Raw genomic sequence first — 21,351 nt, 5'->3', positions numbered from 1 at the left:
ATAGAGAGAGGGAGAGAGAGAGAGAGAGAGAGAGAGAGAGACAGAGACAGAGAGACACAGAGAGAGAGACACAGAGAGAGAGAGAGGGAGAGAGAGAGAGAGAGACAGAGAGACACAGTGAGAGAGAGAGAGAGAGAGAGAGAGAGAGAGAGAGAGAGAGAGAGAGAGAGACGGGAAGAGTAGTACCAGTTAGATACTAAAGCCACTGATATCACACCACAAGATAACAGAAATACACAACGCAGTGTAGGGTAAATTTATGCAGAGGAATGATTTGAATTAGAGCTGAAAGATATTGACAAAAAAAATCGAATTGCGATTATTTGTGATAAAACTGTCATTTTCTTGGGGGTTTTTTTCTTGCTAATTTTTTAGAACTTCAAAATTGTTCAAAGAAAAGTGATTTTGTTAAAAAAAAACTAGATGTCAGTGTGCAGGATTTACTGAGTTTGAGTCTGATGAAAGGTTTTGATTCATGGACCACAGATCACCTGCAGCTCTAAAACACCTTGTTCACAAATCCAGTTTGGACCAAACTCTCTCTGAAGCAATTAATTGAGGCCTCTGAGATTTAGAAATTGCAGAAGTTCATACCGCAATATCGATTTTTTTTTTTTATTCCAATTTTTTTTGGATTAATTGAATTTGACTGATAGCACCTTTTCTACACCTCACAAAACAGTTTTCCCTCCCAGCACGCCTCACTGTACATGACCCTTCTTGCTCATTACACAAAGGCAAGCGGTGAGAAACGGGTCCCGTAAGAGATAAATGAAACATGAGGAGCGGAGACTAGTGAGGCTTTCTGCTTTTCTTTTCATCTCCTCAGCTGTGGGAGAGGCGTCGCTGCTGCAGGAGGGGAGCGCGGGGGGGGGGGGGGGGAGGATCCTCGGCGGGGGCGCGGCGAGAAACTAACCGCCGTTTCACAACATCTAATGAACCCGACTGTTACGACTTGTTGTTGGGGGGAAAAACCTGCTGTCAAGTCTGACTGCGTCTACCTAACCCCCCCACCCCCCCACCCCCCCCCGCCACACCCGATCATCACCACTAACATCTCTCTCCCAAACATCTTCGTGTCTCCAGGCAACCAGCTGTCTGACGATTCGCTCTCCCCTTCTTTTTCATCTTTCCCATGAACCTCTCCGGCCCTCCTCTCTAAATAAAGCATGAGGCTGTAATACGGTACGGAAAGACTCGCGACTCATAACAACTTAGGAAACTCATCGGAGGGCCGTAATAAGCAAACGAACGGCGGCACAGCGAGGTCCCCCCCCCCACGCCGCCATTTCCTTTTAGTCTTCCTGCACACAGACTGGAGTCTCCTGCCGAGGTGCCATCTCCGTGATTAAAATGATTTCCGTAATCAAAAAGAATGTGCCTCTGGGTAATTACTTGCCAAAATTGACATTGACAGATCACTCTGTGGTGAAGCTAGGAATGAGAGTGAGGGAGAAAAGTGAGAGAGAGAGAGAGATAAGTGGAGGGAGAGGTGCTGCAGAACGGGATGTACCGGATATAGAGAGAGAGAGAGAACGACAGATCACACACAGACAGAGAGGGTGAAGTGATATCAAGGATCAAGGTTGACGATGAAAGAGCCCAAAAAAAAAAAAAAGTACAGAGAAGGTAAGAAAGAGATAAAGAGATGTAGACTACGGAGGCCGATGGCTGCAAACGCACTACAACGGGCCAAAGCAGTTGCATTAAGAGAAAAACAGTGCAATGAAGCAAATTCAAAAACACATACGAAACTCCAAAGCAAACACAACAACAGAAACGTGCTGCAGATACCAAAGCAAATACACTACAAGTCAACAGTCTGGACCCACCCGACTGAATGTACTTTAATGTTTTTCATTCTCTTAAAGCCATTTTGATCTAAAGGCTTCTGCTTAAATGCTTGAAATGCGTTTCTTAGACAAATATAAATAGTGAAGTTGATCCTATGTATGAATTTCTTTCCAAAGCCTTTGCCTTTCCATCAAGGCAAAGGGCGGCTACTTTAAAGAATCTAAAATATAAGATAGTTTTGATTTGTTTAACACTTTTTTGGTCATTGCATAATTCCATTTGTGTCATTTCATAGTTTTGATGTCTTTGCTATTATTCTAAAATGTGGAAAATAGTAACAATAAAGAAAAATGCATGTGTCCAAACTTTTGACTGGCAGTGTATATTAACAGGAAACGCGCTGCAAATTCAAAAACACATGCAAACCACGAAAGCAAATGCCACAGAAAAGCTCTGCATATCCAGTCGCTCCAGGATGTGGAACAGGCATTGAAATTGCATCGTTTCTGATACTGCAGGGCGTTTCTGTGAATGAAGCCGCTTTGGGCCGTTTGTAGTGCGTTTGCCACCTGTCAGCCTCCACAGCAGACAGACAGGGAAAGCAGCTGACTGACAGACAGACAGACAGACAGGATGAACGGACAGACAGGCAGACAGACAGAGAGGTTTACCTGGGTGGAGGGCGGCCTCTCTGAGCTCAGCGCCCCCCCAGTGTGTGAGGGCCGCCGGGCCCCCGGCGCCCGCGCCGCCGCCCCACCGGCCGACTGCATGCAAGGGCAACACAGGCAGGGCCAGAGTGAGGGGCAGGGTTAGGGACAGAGCAGAGCAGAAACCAAACCAGGAAGAGACAACGGATGGAAACCGGGACGAAGGGAAGGCGGAAAACAGGCAGCGGAGGGAAGGAAGAGGAGGAGGAGGAGGAGGAGGAGGGAGACGAGGAAGAGGCCGGTCGGTGAGTGGGACAAATGAGGAAGGAGTGGGGAAACAAAAAAACAAAAACAAAAAACAAACATGTCAGTGGGGGGGGAAAAAAGATGGAGAACAAGATGGCTGCCTGTGAAAGGTGGAGTCGAGCGGCAGCCATTTTGGGTGTACCTGTGCTAGATCTATCGTCAGTGGGGTCTAGTCTGGAGGAGTCAGAGGCGTAGGGGCCCTGCTCCGCCGGGTTAGTGTCGGCAGAACTATCCAGGCTGCCGTGACTCACGGCGTCCAGGTCGCTGCCATCTGCCCAAAGACAACAAGCCGTTAAAAATGGAGGCTGGACGCCATTTCTGCTCCACCAGGGGGAGAGAATCCTCCCGTCGACACTTCTAAAATCGTCTAGAATCAGTTCATGTTTTGTTAGCTTTAAGTATAAACTGTTGAGGTTAGGGGTTAGTGTGTGTGTGTGTGTGTGTGTGTCTGTGTGTGTCTCTTTAAAGTCACAAGGAAACAGACTCTTGACGGTGTTTTGCCGGGACAGTTCCAACTGGGACTGTTCAAAAGTGTTCAAAAGGTCATAATTTGGATTCTACAAGATGAATAATGGAGGGAAGAGCGGTTAAAAAAATTCCAATGGTATTATTATTATTAATTTATTATTATTATTATTATTATTAATTTGTATGTTCGCCTACTGGTACGTCACCACTAAAAATACATTTTCTAGGAAGTAAAAGTAACGAAATGTTGATATAAAAAGCGAGACAAAAATTTTAAAAAAAAGTAAAAAAAATCTATAATTTTATGGCATTTATTGTTAAATAGTTGTATGTTATGACGTGGGATTTGCTGACAAAGTGAAAATCCTTTTTCATTTCATTGTGACTTTCAGCTGTTAAACCTCAGTGTTGTGTCTCGATGATAGTGATGGGACAATCTGCTTATCTCTTATACAATTCGATACGCGATATGGAGTTCATGATTCAATACAACTACGATACAATGTACATATGTAATAAACATATATACCATGATACATGTGATAAATAAAAGTTCAGTCTGACTGTGCAGAATTATGTTTACTTCTGAGACACAAATCTTTCAAGCGATGGCATTGGCTGCTAGAATATAAACAACAATTTAAAAATATCATTACAAAGTGACAATAATATAATTTGGATGGAGAGCTTGTGAAATTGTGATGGTCAAGCGTCTCATTTGCGATTACTACAGCAGAATAAAATGGAGCTGATGTCACCATTCATTTTTCTGCCCCACGATACGTATTGTCACATTTTCATATTGTGATGTATTGAATTTCGATATGTATTGTCCCATCACTAGTGGATGAGCAGGTCTGTATCTCCTCTACAGGAAGCCTTGGCTCTCAAACAGAATCATCACTGGACTCATGCGGTTTCTGGAGCTCGATGCTTCGGACTGGTAAAAGGGAGTAACTTTAAAAAGCGGGGATTTGCAGGACATGGACTGGCATGCAGGCGCTGGGTTCGGGCCGCTCACTGGCATGCATGAGTCTGTTCAGTTAAATCACACACTTCAAAGCAGCCGTGTTTCACAGTTTGACTTTTCCCTCTGCAGGTCAGCCTGTTAACGCTGTGACTGCTTTAGTCTTACAAATAGTGGGCAGTGAGATTTTCATGTTCTGTGCCAGTGATACAACGGTGTGAAAATATAGTGTATTATGTCATTATTATCCTTCAGTTTGTTCTGTTGGTCTTGTATCAGAATCTATTTAGAATCTATTTAATTATTCATTTTAATTAGCTAGTCTAGCTTATTATCTCAAACTGAGCAGTTTGTCCATGTGTCTGCAGAACTTGGTGTTGTTTCTGTCATTTTCAAAGCTGTTGTCTAGTAATGCATGTTGCACCAACAGATGCTACAAACAGGCAGCAACATGAGTGAGAAGACTTGTCCGATGAAACATCACTGAAGGATTTTCACCTTCGTGGATGAAGACAAGACTGACGTCATGTGCGTTTCATTAGAAGTGAGGAAACAACCCCAAAATGCAAGGGATTATGGGTATAAGGAGACAGATGTTGACATCTGAGAGCCAGCAGTTCCTCATGCTTGGAAAGCCCAGCAGAACAAAATGAAGTCTGGACTGATGCTCATATCCAGCTATTTCTTCATGTGTTCATGACAGGTTCCCAAAACTCTGACCAATAAACAAGCTACTTTTGAGTCATGTGACTTTTGTTTTCAAGCCCTGGTTCTCTTGTAATTGGACAGCGTGAAGCTAAACAAACCATAAATGCAACAACGCCTGGAATACCAGGGACATAAATCCATAAATACTACAGCTCTGAAGATCTGTCAAGTTAAAGCGTGGCTTGTTGCTGCTTCCTGTCTGTGCATCAGATCCTCAATTCAACCAGTCAATAACAAGACTCCTTTTCTTCCTCCTGGTTACCTGACAGCGGGCTCTGGGTGAAGGGGGCGTGTCTCCGCAGCGCCTGTTTGAATTGGGCCACGCCCAGAACCACGTTCCTCAGCTTCATCCACAGGAAGTAGCCTCCTCTGGTACTGGAGGGCCACGTGCTCTCCAACACCGCCTGGACAGAGGAGGGGGGGGGGGGTGCAGACAGAGAGGAGAGAGGAAGGTGAGGAAGACGAGGAAGGGACGATAGGAGGAGAAGAAGAAGGGATAAAGAGGAGAAGAGGGAGGAAAGATGAGATGACGAAGGAAATAACGCTGCAGCCAATTTACTTCACAAGGAGTCAGTTCATTCAATTTTTAACTATTCAGGAAGCAGATTTTTTTCCAAATTCAGAAATCTTTTGCCCTAAAATGTTCTTACATCCATTCAATAACGACGTGAAGGCTCTACGGTTATCACGTGGGTTACATAACTTAATTTATTCAGCTTCAACTTCACATTTTGAGCTGAGTGAACTGAAATTGACCCAAACCCAGTTCCAGATAACGTCATCTTGTGTGAATTTGTGATCAAAAGGCTTAACCGCAGCAGCCCTGGATCCACAATCACACTCACAATCAGAGAAAGGAAAGCGCTGCAGCCATCGGAGGCCGAGAGTCACGTTCGACTTTCTCTCCGTCTGCGCCTGAAATACACTTCAGAAACACCCCCCCCCCCGCCGATTGGTATGCCGGTCCCGGTTCGGCAGCAGAATGAACAGAAGTGGGTTTATTATGCTGAAGAGCCGGCTGCTCCCCGCGTGACGCTCGGAGGATTTGACCAGGTGAAATGAGGTTGGCTTCCTGCGGATCGATGAGATAGCAGTCGGCGGCGTTGTTATGACAACAGAAGCCGGGGCCCCCGCTGCCTGATGGGACGGCACGCCCCGGCTGGGACTGCGAGTGTCTGAGAGAGAGGAGCGTGTGTATCATGACTCTGTGGATCTGTCTGTCTGTGTGTGCGTGTGTGTGTCTGGGGATGCGGTAGGTCCAGACCAGGGTTTGACCGATATGGGTTTTCTGAAGGCCGATACAGATATTTTTTTTTTAGACTGAAGTCACCGATATTTTGTGACAACATTCAGTGTTTTTAAATTTCACCATTTACATTTAGACCATCATAGGACACTAAAACTCTACACTGCACCAACCCTAACCCGGCACATAATTGAACAATTAAATGAATAATATGCAAGAAAATTAAATTTCATTGCAGGTTTTACAGTTTTTATGAAGCTGTGTGTCCCCATGACATTACCAAATGGTTTTCTGAACAGATGTGTACAGGGCTGCCGACTCTCACACACTGACCGTGAGACTCAGGGAATTGACACTTTTCACACGCTCTCACGCCACAAGTCCATTTTCTCACGCAGTGAAAAACAAATTCATAACTGATAACATCGTGGTGCGGAAAGAGACACTGACAGCAGGACAGACAAGACAAGACAGAGCAGCACCCTGCAGCAGAGAGTTATTCAGACAGACCATCAGGGGGAAAGCTAGAACTATACACAAATCTATTATATTGTAATTTCTTCTCATGCATGGTGCTCAGAGTAATCTCAGTCCGCGGCTCTTCTGCATCTCTCCCTCACCAAAGATATTATATGAAAGGTTATTCTCTCAGTTTGCTCAACACAATTATCAAACACGATATGCAACAGAAAGAAGGTTCATACTACCTAAAGCGAAAACAAGTGTGATACAGAAAACTGTCATATACAGAGCCATGGTCAGGTGGAATTCATTGCATATTGTTCTAGAGAATACTAAAGATCGGTTCAAAATTTTGTTAAAACAGTATCTCCAAATACTTCAGGAACCATAATTGAATTGTGTGTGAGTAAACGAGGAAAAAATGGTGTCGGAAATAAAAATGTATACCTGGGTGAAAGTAGAAATCCCCTTGGCAGAGGATGAGAAATGTATTTTAATACCTTATTTTCTTGGAATTACATGGGTGAAAGCGCAGGATGGATAAATATATAATTTAAGAAGGTCATTCAGACAAGGATTTACAAGTTTGCTATTATTCTTGAGGAACTGTGATTGATTTATAATTTTTGGGTTTGGCTTGATGTCTGGATGACAATATTGTTTCTCTTCTGTATGTACTTGATTGTTAATGCAATAAGATGAGCTGTTTTGTTTGTTGTGTTTATGTGGTTATAGTGTGTATAAGTGTGTATGACTGTATGTGTGGTGGACCCCAGGAAGAATAGCCAATGCTTATGCTGGTGCTAATGGGGATCCTAATAGACCTCTCGTGCCCTGCGCACGCAGGAAGGAGTGAGAGTGAGTTGCTATGGTTACGGGGACGCTCTGTGTCTGTCACTCTGAAACTTTCTCGCGATTCCCAATAATAGGTTTTTAGGTTAGTATGCCTATGCAAAATCATGAATGTAAGCACCTCAATGCTGAAATCTAGTAATATAACATAACTTTACATTTTTGGTTAACATTATACAGGGTGGCTGTTTCTTGACTTAATCCAAGAGGTTAGGTGGTGTAGAAATGCAGGAAATTTGTTTTAAATTACTATTTTTTTTCTGGGGGAGGACCCCCAGACACTCCAAGCTGGAGTCAAAACTTGGCAGCCCTGTGTGTAATTTCTTGTATTGTGTCTGATAAACTCTTTTGATGCTCTAATGTTGTTGTTTTATCCTCCTAATTCGACATTTTGCAGCTCGTCTCTTTTCAATCTTCTTCACCAAGTAATCATACTGATCAAGATTAAAAGACTTATCAGTATTATTGTGGAAATTAACTTGACTTGAATTGTGCCGTGGCAACACGTTATCCAAACTATGGGGAACAGTCATGGAAGTCCCCGCACTTTGTCCCTGCAGTATTTCACTTCATATATGAGATATGACGTAAAGATATGAGAGGCATATTACAAGTACAACACCAGTATTAGGCCTGTGATGCATCACAAGAAGCGTCTGAGTGTTGATGATGCCAGGTACACAACTTGATTTCTTAATGCAAAAAAAAGAAAAGCTAAAGCTGAAAATATTTATCCTCATGATGTGTGGAAACAGACGCTTTTCCATTTCAGGAAGAGACAGAGAGACACACAAACACAAAATCTGTTCCGTCTCTCCCATCCTTAGGCTTCACAGAACGATTCAAGCATCTGTAAAAAAAAAAAAAAACCCTATAAAAGTCCAATGCAGCAGTGCCGATGGATACCGTTTGAGTCAGTGAAGCAGCTGGTGCCTCATAGCCATCAATTAAGCTAAAACCCCCCTCCGAGGCGTCGGAACACACCGGGATAACCTTTACCACGGCCTGCTCTCCGACAGACACACCAGCCAATGTAGGTTTACACTCCCCGGGTTGCCAGATCAGGCACGGGTTGCCACGATGTCAGAGTCACGACTCATCCTGACACCTGCGTGTGATTACCGAGGATGTCCTACAACCTTGGGGGGAACTGGAAATGTCAGCAGTGTTTCTTCTTCTCTGACAGCCAAGTGTCCACAGAAGCATTGATAAGAACGGCGATGAGAATACAGAAAAAGCAACCACAGAAAATGTAGATTTTTTGTTTTGCCCATAGAAATAGAGCGGGGAATATGACTTGTACCGCACTCTTATGTATTTCTGTGATGAGGTATCATCTCTGTCCACAGAGTGATGAGTTTCAGGGAGGCAGCAGCAGAGTGCTCACAGTGTGGAGCGGCATAATAATTCGGCTGCATTGTTTTTATCTTGACGCATAAAGCAGTTATTCTGAATCCAGAATAAACAATCCCACCTGCTGCTGCTATCAATCTGCTTTATTACCTCCGCCAAGGAGGTTATGTTTTCGGTGCCATTTGTTTGTTTGTCTGTTTATCTGTTAGCAGGATTATGGAAAAACTACTCGCCTGATTTTCATGAAACTTGGTGGAAGGGTGTAGCATGGGCCAAGGAAGAACCCATTCATTCGTGAGTCGGACCTGGATCCGACTCACGAACAAGCAATAATAGCACGAACCTTGGCGGAGGTCTGCACTCTCCGAGTGCCCTTCTACTTATCTATCAGATGATTTTCTTAGCTGTATTTCTCCAGGGAATGGCTTCACTGAGCACACATGCAACACCATTCATTACATACACTCACACAGCTGCCTTGCTCAAGAGCAGCGATCGTCACTCATTTGATTTCTTTGCTCAGAATTTTGTTTGGAGATTCAAACTGGCGTCCGCACAGTAACGAGCCTGCTTCTCTAACTTCTGGGTTTCCACCATCACAGAAATCATGCAGCTTATGAAAGCGTAACCTATACAACATCTGCAGCTGGTCATATCATAAAATACTTAAAATAGTGGCTGGATTTCTATCAATAGCCGGTGAGTGTTGTGTGTCTGCCTGAATAAAGGCCGGTCCCCAATAAAAGCCAGGTAAAAAAAAAGAATTACTAGATAGGAAGTTAAATCAATTAAAATGACTAAAATACCACCAAATATATTACCAAAAAGAGGCGTTACATATCATAGCAACGTTCAAAACAATATGCAAAACAGTATCAGACAATATCTGACATAAGCTAAAGCTGCATCAGTATCTTTGTGAGCAAACCTGCAGTGGAATAGCTTGGCACTTTGACCTGAAATTCAGGTTTCAAGTTCTACAATATGCAGAGCAAAAGCCAAGAGAGGCTGCAAGACGTTTCAATACTGATACTAGAAGAGGAATGTTCATTATCTGACATCAGTTGCCTATTTAGGAATATTTTTAGGCTTAATTCTTCACAGAATACCATATCACAGAATATCACTTTCAGTCTTAACGGGTACAACGGACCTGCAAGAAGAAATAACTCCTCATCTCTAATAAAGGCCCAATGCTCTCTTTCGTTGAGGTGAATACAGGCCATTATTGGAAGTTTTACGGTACACCACTGTATCTATCAAACATGCATATCCTTGGCTTCATTACAGGAAAGAAGGGTGTGGTGTGTACCTTGTTGTAGTAGCCGTATGTGATGGCGTTGGGGTGGACTCCGGCCTTCTTCATCTCAAACAGCACCCGCACCGCCAGGACCGGCTGGCCGTACTGACCGCACAGCTGCATCAACACCCGGTAACACACCTGCAATGATGTAATGTAGTCATGTTTAATTCATGGTAGTAAATGCATTAGTTAACATTATAAGGAGCACTTAATGTAAGGTGTTACTAGGGCTGGGCGATAATTCAATATTATCGTTTATCGTCTTTCAGTGGAAGATATTTTGATATCGTGACACACATTTCTGCTGTCTAAATTGATGATGACAAGCAAATTTTACTTAAAAACGCTGATAAAATGAGGTATGGTAGGAATATTATTTGAAAATTTCTGTTTTGTTTGACATCACACCTAACATTACCATTCGGTTCAATGAGATGAACATTAATTTGATTATTTAACGTGATTTTGCATACATGAACCATATCATGATATATACTGATATCGAGAAAAATCCTTATGATTATCATGATATTGTTTTCAACCATATCGCCCAGCCCCAGGTGTTACCCATATTGCTATGAAAAATGTATATTAATTGCTTTAGACAGTCTTTTTTTTTTATTTTTTTTTTTTTGGCAGGCAATTTTAGGGAGCACCAGCCCTAGGCAAAAAGTGGATTTTGGACACAGTAAAACGTGACAAAAACGTAACCTAAGACTACAGCTTGTGTCCGGTTCTGATTTGACCGGGTGAGGAACAGGCGGTCAAAGAGGGACGGTCGGCCTCGTACCTCGTCGGGCGGCTGCAGCTTCTTGGCCTGCATCTTCCTGAGGACGTCGTAGGCGGTGCGCAGCGCCCGCACCTTGGAGTGACACACCTTGACGTAGGCGGGCAGGCAGATGAACCACAGGCCGTAGCAGTGCCGCAGCAGGCACTTGGACCACAGCTGGGGGATGGACGAGTACTTCTTGGCTATCTTCTGCGCCGACTTGATCTCCTGCGGATGAAACGGAGGGACGGGGGGGAGAGGTTTTTTTCCTGCCTGACTCGAGCCCCGGGATATGAGAGGAGCAGTAGACTTTTTTTTTTGTGAGTGTGTGTGTGTGTGTGTCAGTGTCAGAAGAGCAGAGTCACTCTCGGTCTACAGTCAAAGGCTGAAAACTCATCTTGTCAAAGTCGTACCTCACATAACCCTGGCCCCGCTGAATCACATGCATTCTCCGCTCTCTTATTGTTAATCCAAAGAAAAAACCTGCCCATCTCTCTCCTTAGCTCTCATTTTATTCTCATTTTATATAATATTGACTCACTGACACTGCTTCAAATGCCGGTCAGGCACATAGGCTTCTTGGACTAGAGGACCACAATGGAAATAAGTCTTGGACTTTCTTGTGTTGTATCCTTGATTGTTTTCTTAACCAGGTGCATTACATTATATTGTAAATATGTAAATTGTTTTAAAATGATCAAATAATTCAAATCAAATACTCTCTGTTAGTTGATCATTCTTTCCTATTAGTTGCTTGTAATTTTGGTGATCTAGGAATTGAAACTTATGAAATCAAAGAGCTATGAATGTGTGACAGTAGTGAGATACTGAACTTATTGTGTGTGTGTGTGTGTGTGTGTGCTGACCTGCTTGGTGCGTCTGAACATGGGGGCGGGGCTTGTGGGACAGCTGTGGCGGGCAGCGAGGCGAGAGGAAGGAGTGCGCAGGCCCTCCACAGGGTCGAACAGGTCCAGACTCAACACCGGGAAACCATCGTACCTGACGGACACACACACACACACACACGTTACTGACAGCAGTCTTAGTCTTCCTGTAAATATTACCAAAACATCCTTATTGCTATAAACAGAATTAGAAAGTGGATTTTGAATTCTTAAAACAATATTTCACTTTTTTGGATGCACATACCAGTATGATCTCACGAAGAATGACCCATAAACATCAGAAAGAGTGTCTGCAGTGACATCAGCCATTTGCTTTAATGTGCACCATGAAATTATTTCCTTCCAAGCCCAAAGTTATGATGTAAACAGAGATGGAAAAAAAATGCTTGAAAGCTGATGGAGATTATGGATTATTAGGGGAGCTAATGTTAAGTGGTACTGAAATATCCCTTGGTGTAATTACTTAGAGTGAAAAAGTGACTGCAGAATACAAATAGCACAGGCTGGAGTCCACTGTCTGGTAGCTGTGACCCAGTGAGGCGCTGGACTCCTGCTGGTCCTCAATCAGGCACTACCAGAATAATTAGGGGATTTTCAACTCAATTTATTATTCAACTTATTCAATTTGCTCCTGCTGTTAGGAATGTCAGTCTCATATAAGATGTCAAATTGGAAGATGCCACTTAATAGCAAACAAATACAATTTCACTGTCTAAAAATGACATTTACCTCACGTAACCGACATGTTTATACTGTTCCATTGGGATTATTGTACCGTTTGTACCAGTGTTTCCCCTCTTTAAGTACAGAGATACAACTGTGCTGCTGTAAAACCTTATAAAAACCACAGGCGGCGTGTTTCCTCATCATCTCCTCACAGTCACAGTGCAATCCCTCGAGTGAAATGATGCCCCTGTGAAAACGTACCATAAGACTAACGAGGGGAAATCTCTTGACTACAGCTATGGACACAGATTTGTTTTACCAGTCAAAAAGAAATTTCTCTCCCAGCAACAAATCTACTGCAACTTTACATTAGCTATCACTTGTGCTTTGGCTCTATTTATTTTTCACATAGCAGTAAAGTCAACTTAATCTTAAATGTATTCTGTGTCATATTTCCTAGCAGTAATTTTCTGACTGAAGATTTTCTTCCTTATCCTAACACCATAGCTACAGATTAAAAAAAAGTAGGACAAACACTGGTTTATACTGTCCCAACACTGAGATAAAAAGGATTCTACATTTGTACATCCACTACTGCCAATATTTTACCTCTTATCATTTATTTAGACAGTGGGAAAAAGAAAGATGGGCAGAGAGTGATTCACTGTAAACTGTCAAACCCAAAGAACCCAAATCCCTCCAGTGATAACAAAATGGATATTTGGAAGGACACCCGAGACACTTTAGAGTCAAATGAGTTGCACAGACAAGTTTTACATCTACAGTATCCTCCCATTTGAGAGTAAAGTTCAATTCCATAGTTACAATTTTGCAAGTACTACTCCACACATATTCCAAAACTGTGATTTTGACTAGTGATGGTACGATCTGCTTATCTCATGATGCGATTCGATACGTGATATGTGGTTCGGGATTCAATACAACCACGATATGATGTGATAAATAAAAGTTCAATGACAACAAAGTCTGACTGTGCAGAATTATGATTATTTCTGAGCCACAAATCTCTCTAGCGATGCCATTGGCTGCTAGAATATAAACAACAATTTAAAAATGTCATTACAAAGTGACAATAATATAACTTGGATATAGAGCTTGTGAAATTGTGATGGTCAAGCGTCTCATTTGTGATTACTACAGCAGAATAAAATGGAGCTGATCTCACCATTCATTTTTCTGACCCACGATGCATATTGTCACATTTTTGCATTGCGATATATTGTATTTCAATATATGGTCCCATCCCTAATTTGGCCGGTTACCTGTAGCAGAGTGGGTGCTCCTCCCCCTCAGGCAGAGGCGGCAGCTCCGGAGGCGTGATGAACACCGTGTGCTCGCTGCGCTGCGATTCATCAATCTCTATCAGCCTGGTCTCCTCCGGCCGCTCGCCGTCCACCTGGGACACCAACACACACACACACACACACACACACACACACATATGAGTGGAGATCTCTGGAGAGCGGTGCTGTGACCGGTCATCTATTACAGCTGACAGACAACAGAGTATGGCCAGGTGGGAACTTCAACAGCCCTCCAGATTATCCTCTTTAATATCAATATTTCAGTGTTTGCACAAGGGGGGGGTTGTGACATGACATAAGACTATTCACCTTTAAAATAATTTCTCAGTGAAGCAGCATAGTGAAAGAAGCAGGAGGATCTGGCCTTCAAATAAAGCAAGGTAACTACCTCCAAATAATACCTTGTGCTAATTTGTGGACAGCAACAACACTACCTGGTGTATTTGTGTAATACAGCAATCCACTTTTCACTCAGACTAATTATCTCCATAGAGTACGGTTAACCATGCCACACCGGGACTATGTAATGCACAGAACGCCAGACTTGTGCTTTTAAACAATTAGTTGAGCAACTCCAGCATTAAAACAGCTTCATCTTCTGTTTTACCAGCAGCACATTTTCAACAATACACAGTTGTTAAATAGGCTTCACAGAAAGGAAGAACAAATTCAGCTCTTGAAGGTCGATGGATGTTAGAAAAAACGGCTTCACTGGTAATTAAAAACCAACACGGCAGAAAGCTGTCATCAAGGTTGCGTGACAGAGAGACAATGGTTCTTAAATACCATTGTTGTCTCTTTAGAGTCTGAGACAATCAGAAATAGGTCACGTCAAAGGAGTCAACAATGAAGCTTTATACCAACTAGAGAATATGAAAAATCCAAGAATGCAAAGTAGACACGCTTGAGGAGAACGTTCTTACCAAGTCGTCTTGGAGAGAAAAAAAACTTCTGAAGAGCCTGAGAACAGAGAAGCTTCCAAACAGCCTGAGATGGACTGTGTGCTTCATGTTAAGACTCACAGCTGTTAGTTTTCCCAGCCGATTCAACTGACTGTCCAGTGCCTTATAAGTTTTGTTTGCTTCGTTCTGATAGTCATTTACTCCGTCGCACCTCAGTGAACGCACCGGAGCTGTTATTTACAGACTGACCCTGAACTCACCGGAGCTGTTATTTACAGACTGACCCTGAACTCACCGGAGCTGTTATTTACAGACTGACCCTGAACTCACCGGAGCTACCGCGTTACGGTCCGGTGACGTGAAGTTTAGCTCCGTTTTTTCGTCTGCGTGGCTGATGTTAAGACGGTGGTGTTTTTCCTCTCCCGTTTTCACCATTCACCTATGGTACCTTTGTTTATTGCTGTGTGTAAATGCTCAAGGTGAGTGTGCTAATATTTACAACTGCAAACCAGATATTAGCGTGATTATTTGGTAACTCTGCATACATATCTCTGCCAGTAATTTCTCTAGCTTATAAACCTTATGGGAGGTGGTATGCTAGCAGTAAATTGGTCATCGATACATTTAGATTAGTAATTACAGTCCTTATCTGCATATGAGTATGTACTTAATCGTATTGTGTTTTGTTATATTGATAGCTTTCCTTTGTTTGTATCATTGCTAGAGACCGCAGCCTAAAATAAATCAACACAACTGGGAAAGTCTGTTTCCGTGTTCTTTAATCAGGACACACATCTGTACCTTGAGCCAACTCTAACCGCCTGATTCCCTGGAGACCCCATCTCCTTTATAGTGCTATAGACCAAAGCGCTGTTTGGACATGATGTGTCATTCTCACAATGAATCTTGGGACTTCCCATTCATTATCGTCAGCCAAGTGGCGATCCCAAGTAGCCAAGAGGCCATCCCATACATCCTCAATTGGCAAGTAAACTTCTAAGATCCTTATCCGTCCTCCGTCTTTGCGTTCTATTGTTCTGGAATCGTACTTCGGCTTTTAGACATTAGGTCAAACGAGGACACAAGAACCCATAACACTTTGTCATGTAAACATCATGAAGGCTTTCTGCTGCTGAATTTGTTCTTTTCTACCTTTCTCCAGTTCATGCACCGTGGTTGTAAGGCGAGGTGGTGACAGTTTTTTTGTTTTTTTTTCCACAGGTTTCATGGGCAGTAGCGTCATGAAATTTGCTCGGAAGTGAACAGACCCTTTGTGTTTTACACTTCCATTGAAAAAAAAAAAAAAAGATTTTCCTGTGAGTGAAGTTGTCTAGCTGTCACTACATTGGCAGATATCTACACACAGAGACAGGAGGGTCTGGGAGAGTGGATCATCAGGCTGAAGCAGCATGACAGCAGGTGACCTAGATTTCCCCTCTGAACGCTGCCTGATTTCTTCGTCTCTCTCCACCTCCCTTCTCTTTCCCTTTGTCATCCTAGCTGCCCTCCACACACACACACACACACACTCAATTTTACAGTCGGAATATCTGCAGCTCTTCAAGGGCACACCACCCTGTGCATTTTAGTTCTCCATCTTCCCTCCATTTGTCTTATATAGTGCAACACTTCCTTTACTGCCAAGGGGACTAGAAACTTAAAATTGGTGAGTTAGTTGATAAATTGGCTTACACTTACAGCATATACAAAACTGACATGTAGGCAGCAGCAGGTGCCACCAAAGTCTTCTTTTCTGCTTAGGGCTGCTACACACTGCTACTAAGCACATAAAACCCAGTAATAAAAAATCCACCATTTCATTTTTTTGTTGTTGAATGCTGTTTGCAATAATAGGTTCAATAATTCAGAGTGGTTTGTGAATGCTTGGCTAGGCTTCTGCACTCAGGAACTGGATCTGAGTCTTTGGGAGAAGCACTTGACAAACAAATGGTAATAGCCAAAAAATAATGCTTTGCTCAAGACTCTTAGAAAAGGATCAAAGTAAACGCTGGACACTTTTTCCCTGCTAGCAAGAAGCGGGCTGTGCGTGTGAGAACGAAACAGTGCTTGACTGTTCCTCACATTACTGATTCAAAGTAAAAGGAGTGCAGAATGTGTCAGAGACCGTGAGAACCTCAACAGCACAGAGAGGATTTATGAAGTGTTAAGACGGATCGATAGGTTACTTGTTTGGCCGGTGAGCCTGGACTCCATAAATCTACACCTGCGGCCTGGGGGAGCTGGGCCAGTGTGTGAGCAGCAAGTTTATTCTGCTACAGATAACTGCTGTTCTAAGGTAAACCATAGTTCTACGTAGAATAACGAACATTTGATGCTGTCCATGTATCATCAGGGTTTCCACAAGTTATTTAAAGGTCCCATATTCTGCACTTTCCAGCATTTTTGTCTTGAGGTCCATTCAAAGCTGTGTGTGTGGTGTCATGTACCAAAAACACTCAGTCCATTTTTACACGTTCATTTTCCAGCATCTCTCTGAGCCTTACCAAGAACAGGCTGTTTCTGTCGCCGTGTCTTTAAGGCTCATTAATATTAACTCTGTTCTGATTGGCTAACCGTTTCAAGAGTGAAACATGAGACACCGCGGCCCGGCGGCTACAGGTAGGGAAAACTCTCCGGTAATAAACAATGACAACCGCTCAACCGCTTTGAAAAAAACACTTTGTTAGTTTATTATTTCTTACAAAAATGATAATGAGCGAACCTTTGTGACGCCACAAAGTTACGGAAGTCCAAACGGCTCGTTTAGAGGCTCGCTTTTCTAATATGGATTGTGTGGATTTAGTTGGCGGCCGTGTGTTTTGATACTTTCACCATGTGTAGATAGACCATCCAACTCCTTTATCATCACAGAGGCAAGTGAAATCCTGTTTTACATGATATGGGACCTTTAAAGTTTTAGGAAGTATTTAGTGTCACAATGTAATTTCACCACAAAAATACAATCAAGAGACTGTATTCCACTCAGCAGGGACATTAGTGACAGTGAAGTTTTTATAAGCACATCTACATGGTGTCTAAATAAGGCGTTACGGTACGAGGACTCCGCTGCATCGACATAACATCACATGGCTGGAAAAAAATTATGATCCATCTGGTTTACAAGAAGTGCCAGAAGACATTACAGTGGTAAACTGAAACTGTGTGCACAATGGAAGTCTCAGTGTGAAAAAGTCACCTATCATTTTCACCAGTGATATTTGGAGTTGCTGCATGTATTTTGCTACAGCCATGTCAGTGGAACGGATAGATCGACTTCCAATTTTGCAAAGCAGGAGTTCTAAGCATTATGGTGGATATAAAAATTATGAGCCACAGGGGGAAGTCTCATGAAGTGAGAACTGCATAATGACACGTTTTAGCACTATAAGCAATTTTTTATTCATTAAGCATGGCAGGGAAGTGAAGCCCTTGCTAAGTTCATAATTTAGTCTCGTTAGCCTGACAGTAGTTTGATAATAATGTAGGTCAAAGCAGGAATGTGCGGGAGATGGCAGCATCTGTTGCTTTGTGCCGGGTGAAGCCCGTTTCATAGGCTTAAGGCAAAATTATTACAGTGTCTCCTGTGCCTAACGCAGCATAGTAAAGGCTACTATAATGTTCAGGGTTTCCATTCTTTACATGGCACATTGCAATCAACTGCCTGTTGCATTGTATATTAACATCTCAGCTAGTGTTTAATAATCGTTTTTGGTGCAGGTTGGTAAACATAAATGGGGGTTCGGTGCTCTTGCTCAGGGGCACTTCGGCAGTGTTGGGGATCAAACCAGCAACCTTTCCACTATTGCACAACTTCCCTATCTAAACTCTAAACTGTGCCGCACCACTTGACAAAGGTAAATTATTACTTAAAAATGTCAGTTTGTTGCTGAAAACAACATCTTAAGACCTCTGAAATGTGAAACATGAAATATGTAAGACTATTTTTACTGTATGCTAGAACTTAAATAATTCAATTAGCTTTCTAATTAGCATTCAAGAACATTTGAGGGACCTGCAGTGCACACACCATGATTTACACACACACACACGCACACACACACGGCTGGGTAATATACTGAACATTTACCTAAAACCGACACTGGCTCTCTCTCTCACCGACCAAATTTTCTACATGTCTGTGTGTTCGGTTAATACATTTGTCAACCAGCTAACTTTGCAGAAACAGTGAAGCTGCGCTTCAAAGTATTAGAGCTAGTGTAGACTCAGCTGTGTCAAGCCAGCTAGAGGACAGAATAAGACCAGAAGTAAGGTGCGTTTACCTTCAAAATAAAAGTATACATTCTATATGACACTAATGGTGAATGTAGTATTTCTGCACTGGGGTTAGAAAAATACACAAATTATCGTTTCATTTATCGTTATCGATATCATTATCGTTATCACACACACACTTTATGAAATCCTTAACTGTGGATATGCAAGGAAGGAGTTTTGAATAGGAGCCAACCTATAATGCTCCACAGTGCAGAGAGACAGCTGTAATGATGGAGGAGAAATCTGCTGCCTCCTGTCAGTTCAGACAGAACACAACCAGACAAGACAGTTAAGACAGGAACTTGTTGTCTTTGTGTCTGAAAGAACATTCAGTTCATTTGGATCAGACATGAAGGTTTCCAAGGGAATGTTTGCATACGTGCACCAGAGACAGAGAGAGACAGAGAGTGTTTGCTGAATGATTGTAGATTAACTTGCTTTCATGAGTAGGTAATGCAGTAAAAACTGTAATTTAATCCATACATGTTAATGATCCATACTCTATTTCCAATATATCTTCTTACCATGCGTTGGCACCAGGATACGTTTATCGAACCCTACAATTGTTTACATTTGATTGTTTTTATAGCTTATTTTATATTCTATGTGTGCTTATGTTCTATTTGTCTTTTCCCCTACTGAATCCTCTTTCTTTTGCTGTTGCAATGGCCTCATTTCCCCACAGGGATCAATAAAGTTTTATCTTATCTCATGTGACAGTGTATATGACTGTGTGCGTGTGTGTGAGAGTGTGTGTGTGTGTGGGCTGAGTCCTGCAGTGTGCTTCCTCTCCTAGAGCCTAGATAGTGTAATCCCGACACGATGCAGAAAGACAGTCAGAGGATTAGCGTCCCATCGCTCTGACACAGGGAGACGAGGAGAAAGAGTCGGTCCTCACCTCCGGCCTGGACAGCAGGGAGGAAGAGGCTCTGCACGCTGGCCTCTGCTTTCACCTCCACCATGTCTCAATTACAGCCAGAACACGCACAAATACACACACACACACACACACACACACACCAAGGACAGCCAAGTCTACTTCACAGAGTCTGTTACAAATGTCACCTGCAAAAACCAGCGGCCCTGCAGACGTGACTTGGGAGTCGAGTAACCACCTCCGCGACTGCAAACACACAAAATGTAACCTTCGATGCACAAATACATTGTGACAGAGCAGCCGCAGCCTGGGAGCGGACCGGGTCGAGACACTCCGAGCGCTCCCAGCGGAGCACAAAAGATCCGACGACAGCCTCGCCCAGGCTCTTCGTATTGTCACGCTGGGGGATACGAGGAGAAGGAGTGTAGAGGAACTAACTCCGCACTTCAAGCTCCATCGGTGCTTCAGAAATCGCTGAGGCGAAAAAAGCCCTTACTCGCTCCGGTCATGAAAAATTGAGGACGGACATCTTGAGAAACCGCGCACGTGGGTTTTCAGCGAAACTGCACTTTCGCTATCTGTGGCCAAACTGCTGCTGCGGCAAATTAGATGCGGACATTATCTAATATTCTGATATTCAGAGCGGTCAAAGTGGAGATGGTGGAAGGTTAGTAAGGTTTAAGGGTGGGGTTTATATGGAACTCAGCATTTAACTTTGCACATTGACAAGAGAGTGGGACTATCAGAGTAAAGCTGAAGTGCTGGAAGGCTTTCTGAAGATGTTCCACTTGTTTCTAGCAGGTCCAAAAACTAGTCCAAAATGGTCCCAAATATTTCCTTCATGCTACTGGCACTAAACCAATTTTGTTGTTTGCTGTGACCATGCACCAAACAAATAAACACAAAATATCACCAGAACAGGTGAACACAATCTACCAAAAATGAATACACTTACCTTCCCTCCTTTGTCTGCACTGCGCTCTGAGCTGTAGAGCTGCTCACAAACGGAGGCAGAGAGGGAAAGAGGAAGAAAAACAAGAAGTTGGGAAAGGACAGGAGAGAAGCATGTGTGGTTAAAGACAGGTGAAGGCAGGCAGCAGAGGGTGGAAACACCAATATTACTGGGCCTATAGCTTCACTGAGGAGAAGCTAGGTGAGAAAACTAGAGCTGCTTTCAATGAAGCAAGATAGAAATGAGCGAAAGAGTGCTAGAAATGGCAGAGAAGAGGAAAATGAGAAAGATGTGAGAAGCTTAATTCCACTAGATCAAAATAAATCTAAAAAAAAACCAAGCTCACTTTGTCCACACAGTCATCGAAGAAGGCCAGGCTGGCGTCCTTGTCGCTGACGAAGGAGCACTCCTCGATAAAACGGATGAACATCTGGGTCTTGGTCATCAGTGAGTAGAACTTCTGGTGTGAGCGGTCGCGGCTCTTCAGGAATCCTGAGGGGACAAAAGTTTCAAGAAATTAAGTTACACAACTGATGAGCTTATCCTGCCTGGATGAGATTCTTCAGGGAGAAGA

General features: G+C 42.9%; 1 protein-coding gene across 1 annotated transcript in view; it reads right to left on the bottom strand.

The window, feature by feature from the left end:
• LOC139647016 (C-myc promoter-binding protein-like) overlaps positions 1 to 21,351 on the bottom strand; it is a 63,116-nt gene that overhangs the window by 20,721 nt on the left and 21,044 nt on the right. The window contains exons 12-20 of the mRNA XM_071522823.1: positions 21,124 to 21,269; positions 20,781 to 20,819; positions 13,730 to 13,863; positions 11,742 to 11,874; positions 10,897 to 11,103; positions 10,116 to 10,244; positions 5,153 to 5,294; positions 2,890 to 3,018; positions 2,466 to 2,558 (exon numbers count right to left, since the gene is read on the bottom strand). Of these exons, the coding sequence (XP_071378924.1) occupies positions 2,466 to 2,558; positions 2,890 to 3,018; positions 5,153 to 5,294; positions 10,116 to 10,244; positions 10,897 to 11,103; positions 11,742 to 11,874; positions 13,730 to 13,863; positions 20,781 to 20,819; positions 21,124 to 21,269 (1,152 nt within the window). The remainder of the gene's footprint in view (positions 1 to 2,465; positions 2,559 to 2,889; positions 3,019 to 5,152; positions 5,295 to 10,115; positions 10,245 to 10,896; positions 11,104 to 11,741; positions 11,875 to 13,729; positions 13,864 to 20,780; positions 20,820 to 21,123; positions 21,270 to 21,351) is intronic.

The sequence above is a fragment of the Centroberyx affinis genome, unplaced genomic scaffold, assembly GCF_046629955.1.
Source record: "Centroberyx affinis isolate AG114_WGS23_722 - 3 ecotype Tasmania unplaced genomic scaffold, CSIRO-AGI_Caff_v1 ptg001031l_1, whole genome shotgun sequence".
Classification (NCBI taxonomy): domain Eukaryota; kingdom Metazoa; phylum Chordata; class Actinopteri; order Beryciformes; family Berycidae; genus Centroberyx; species Centroberyx affinis.
Note: the sequence above shows the minus strand (reverse complement) of the source record. Positions and strands in the feature narration are given on the sequence as shown.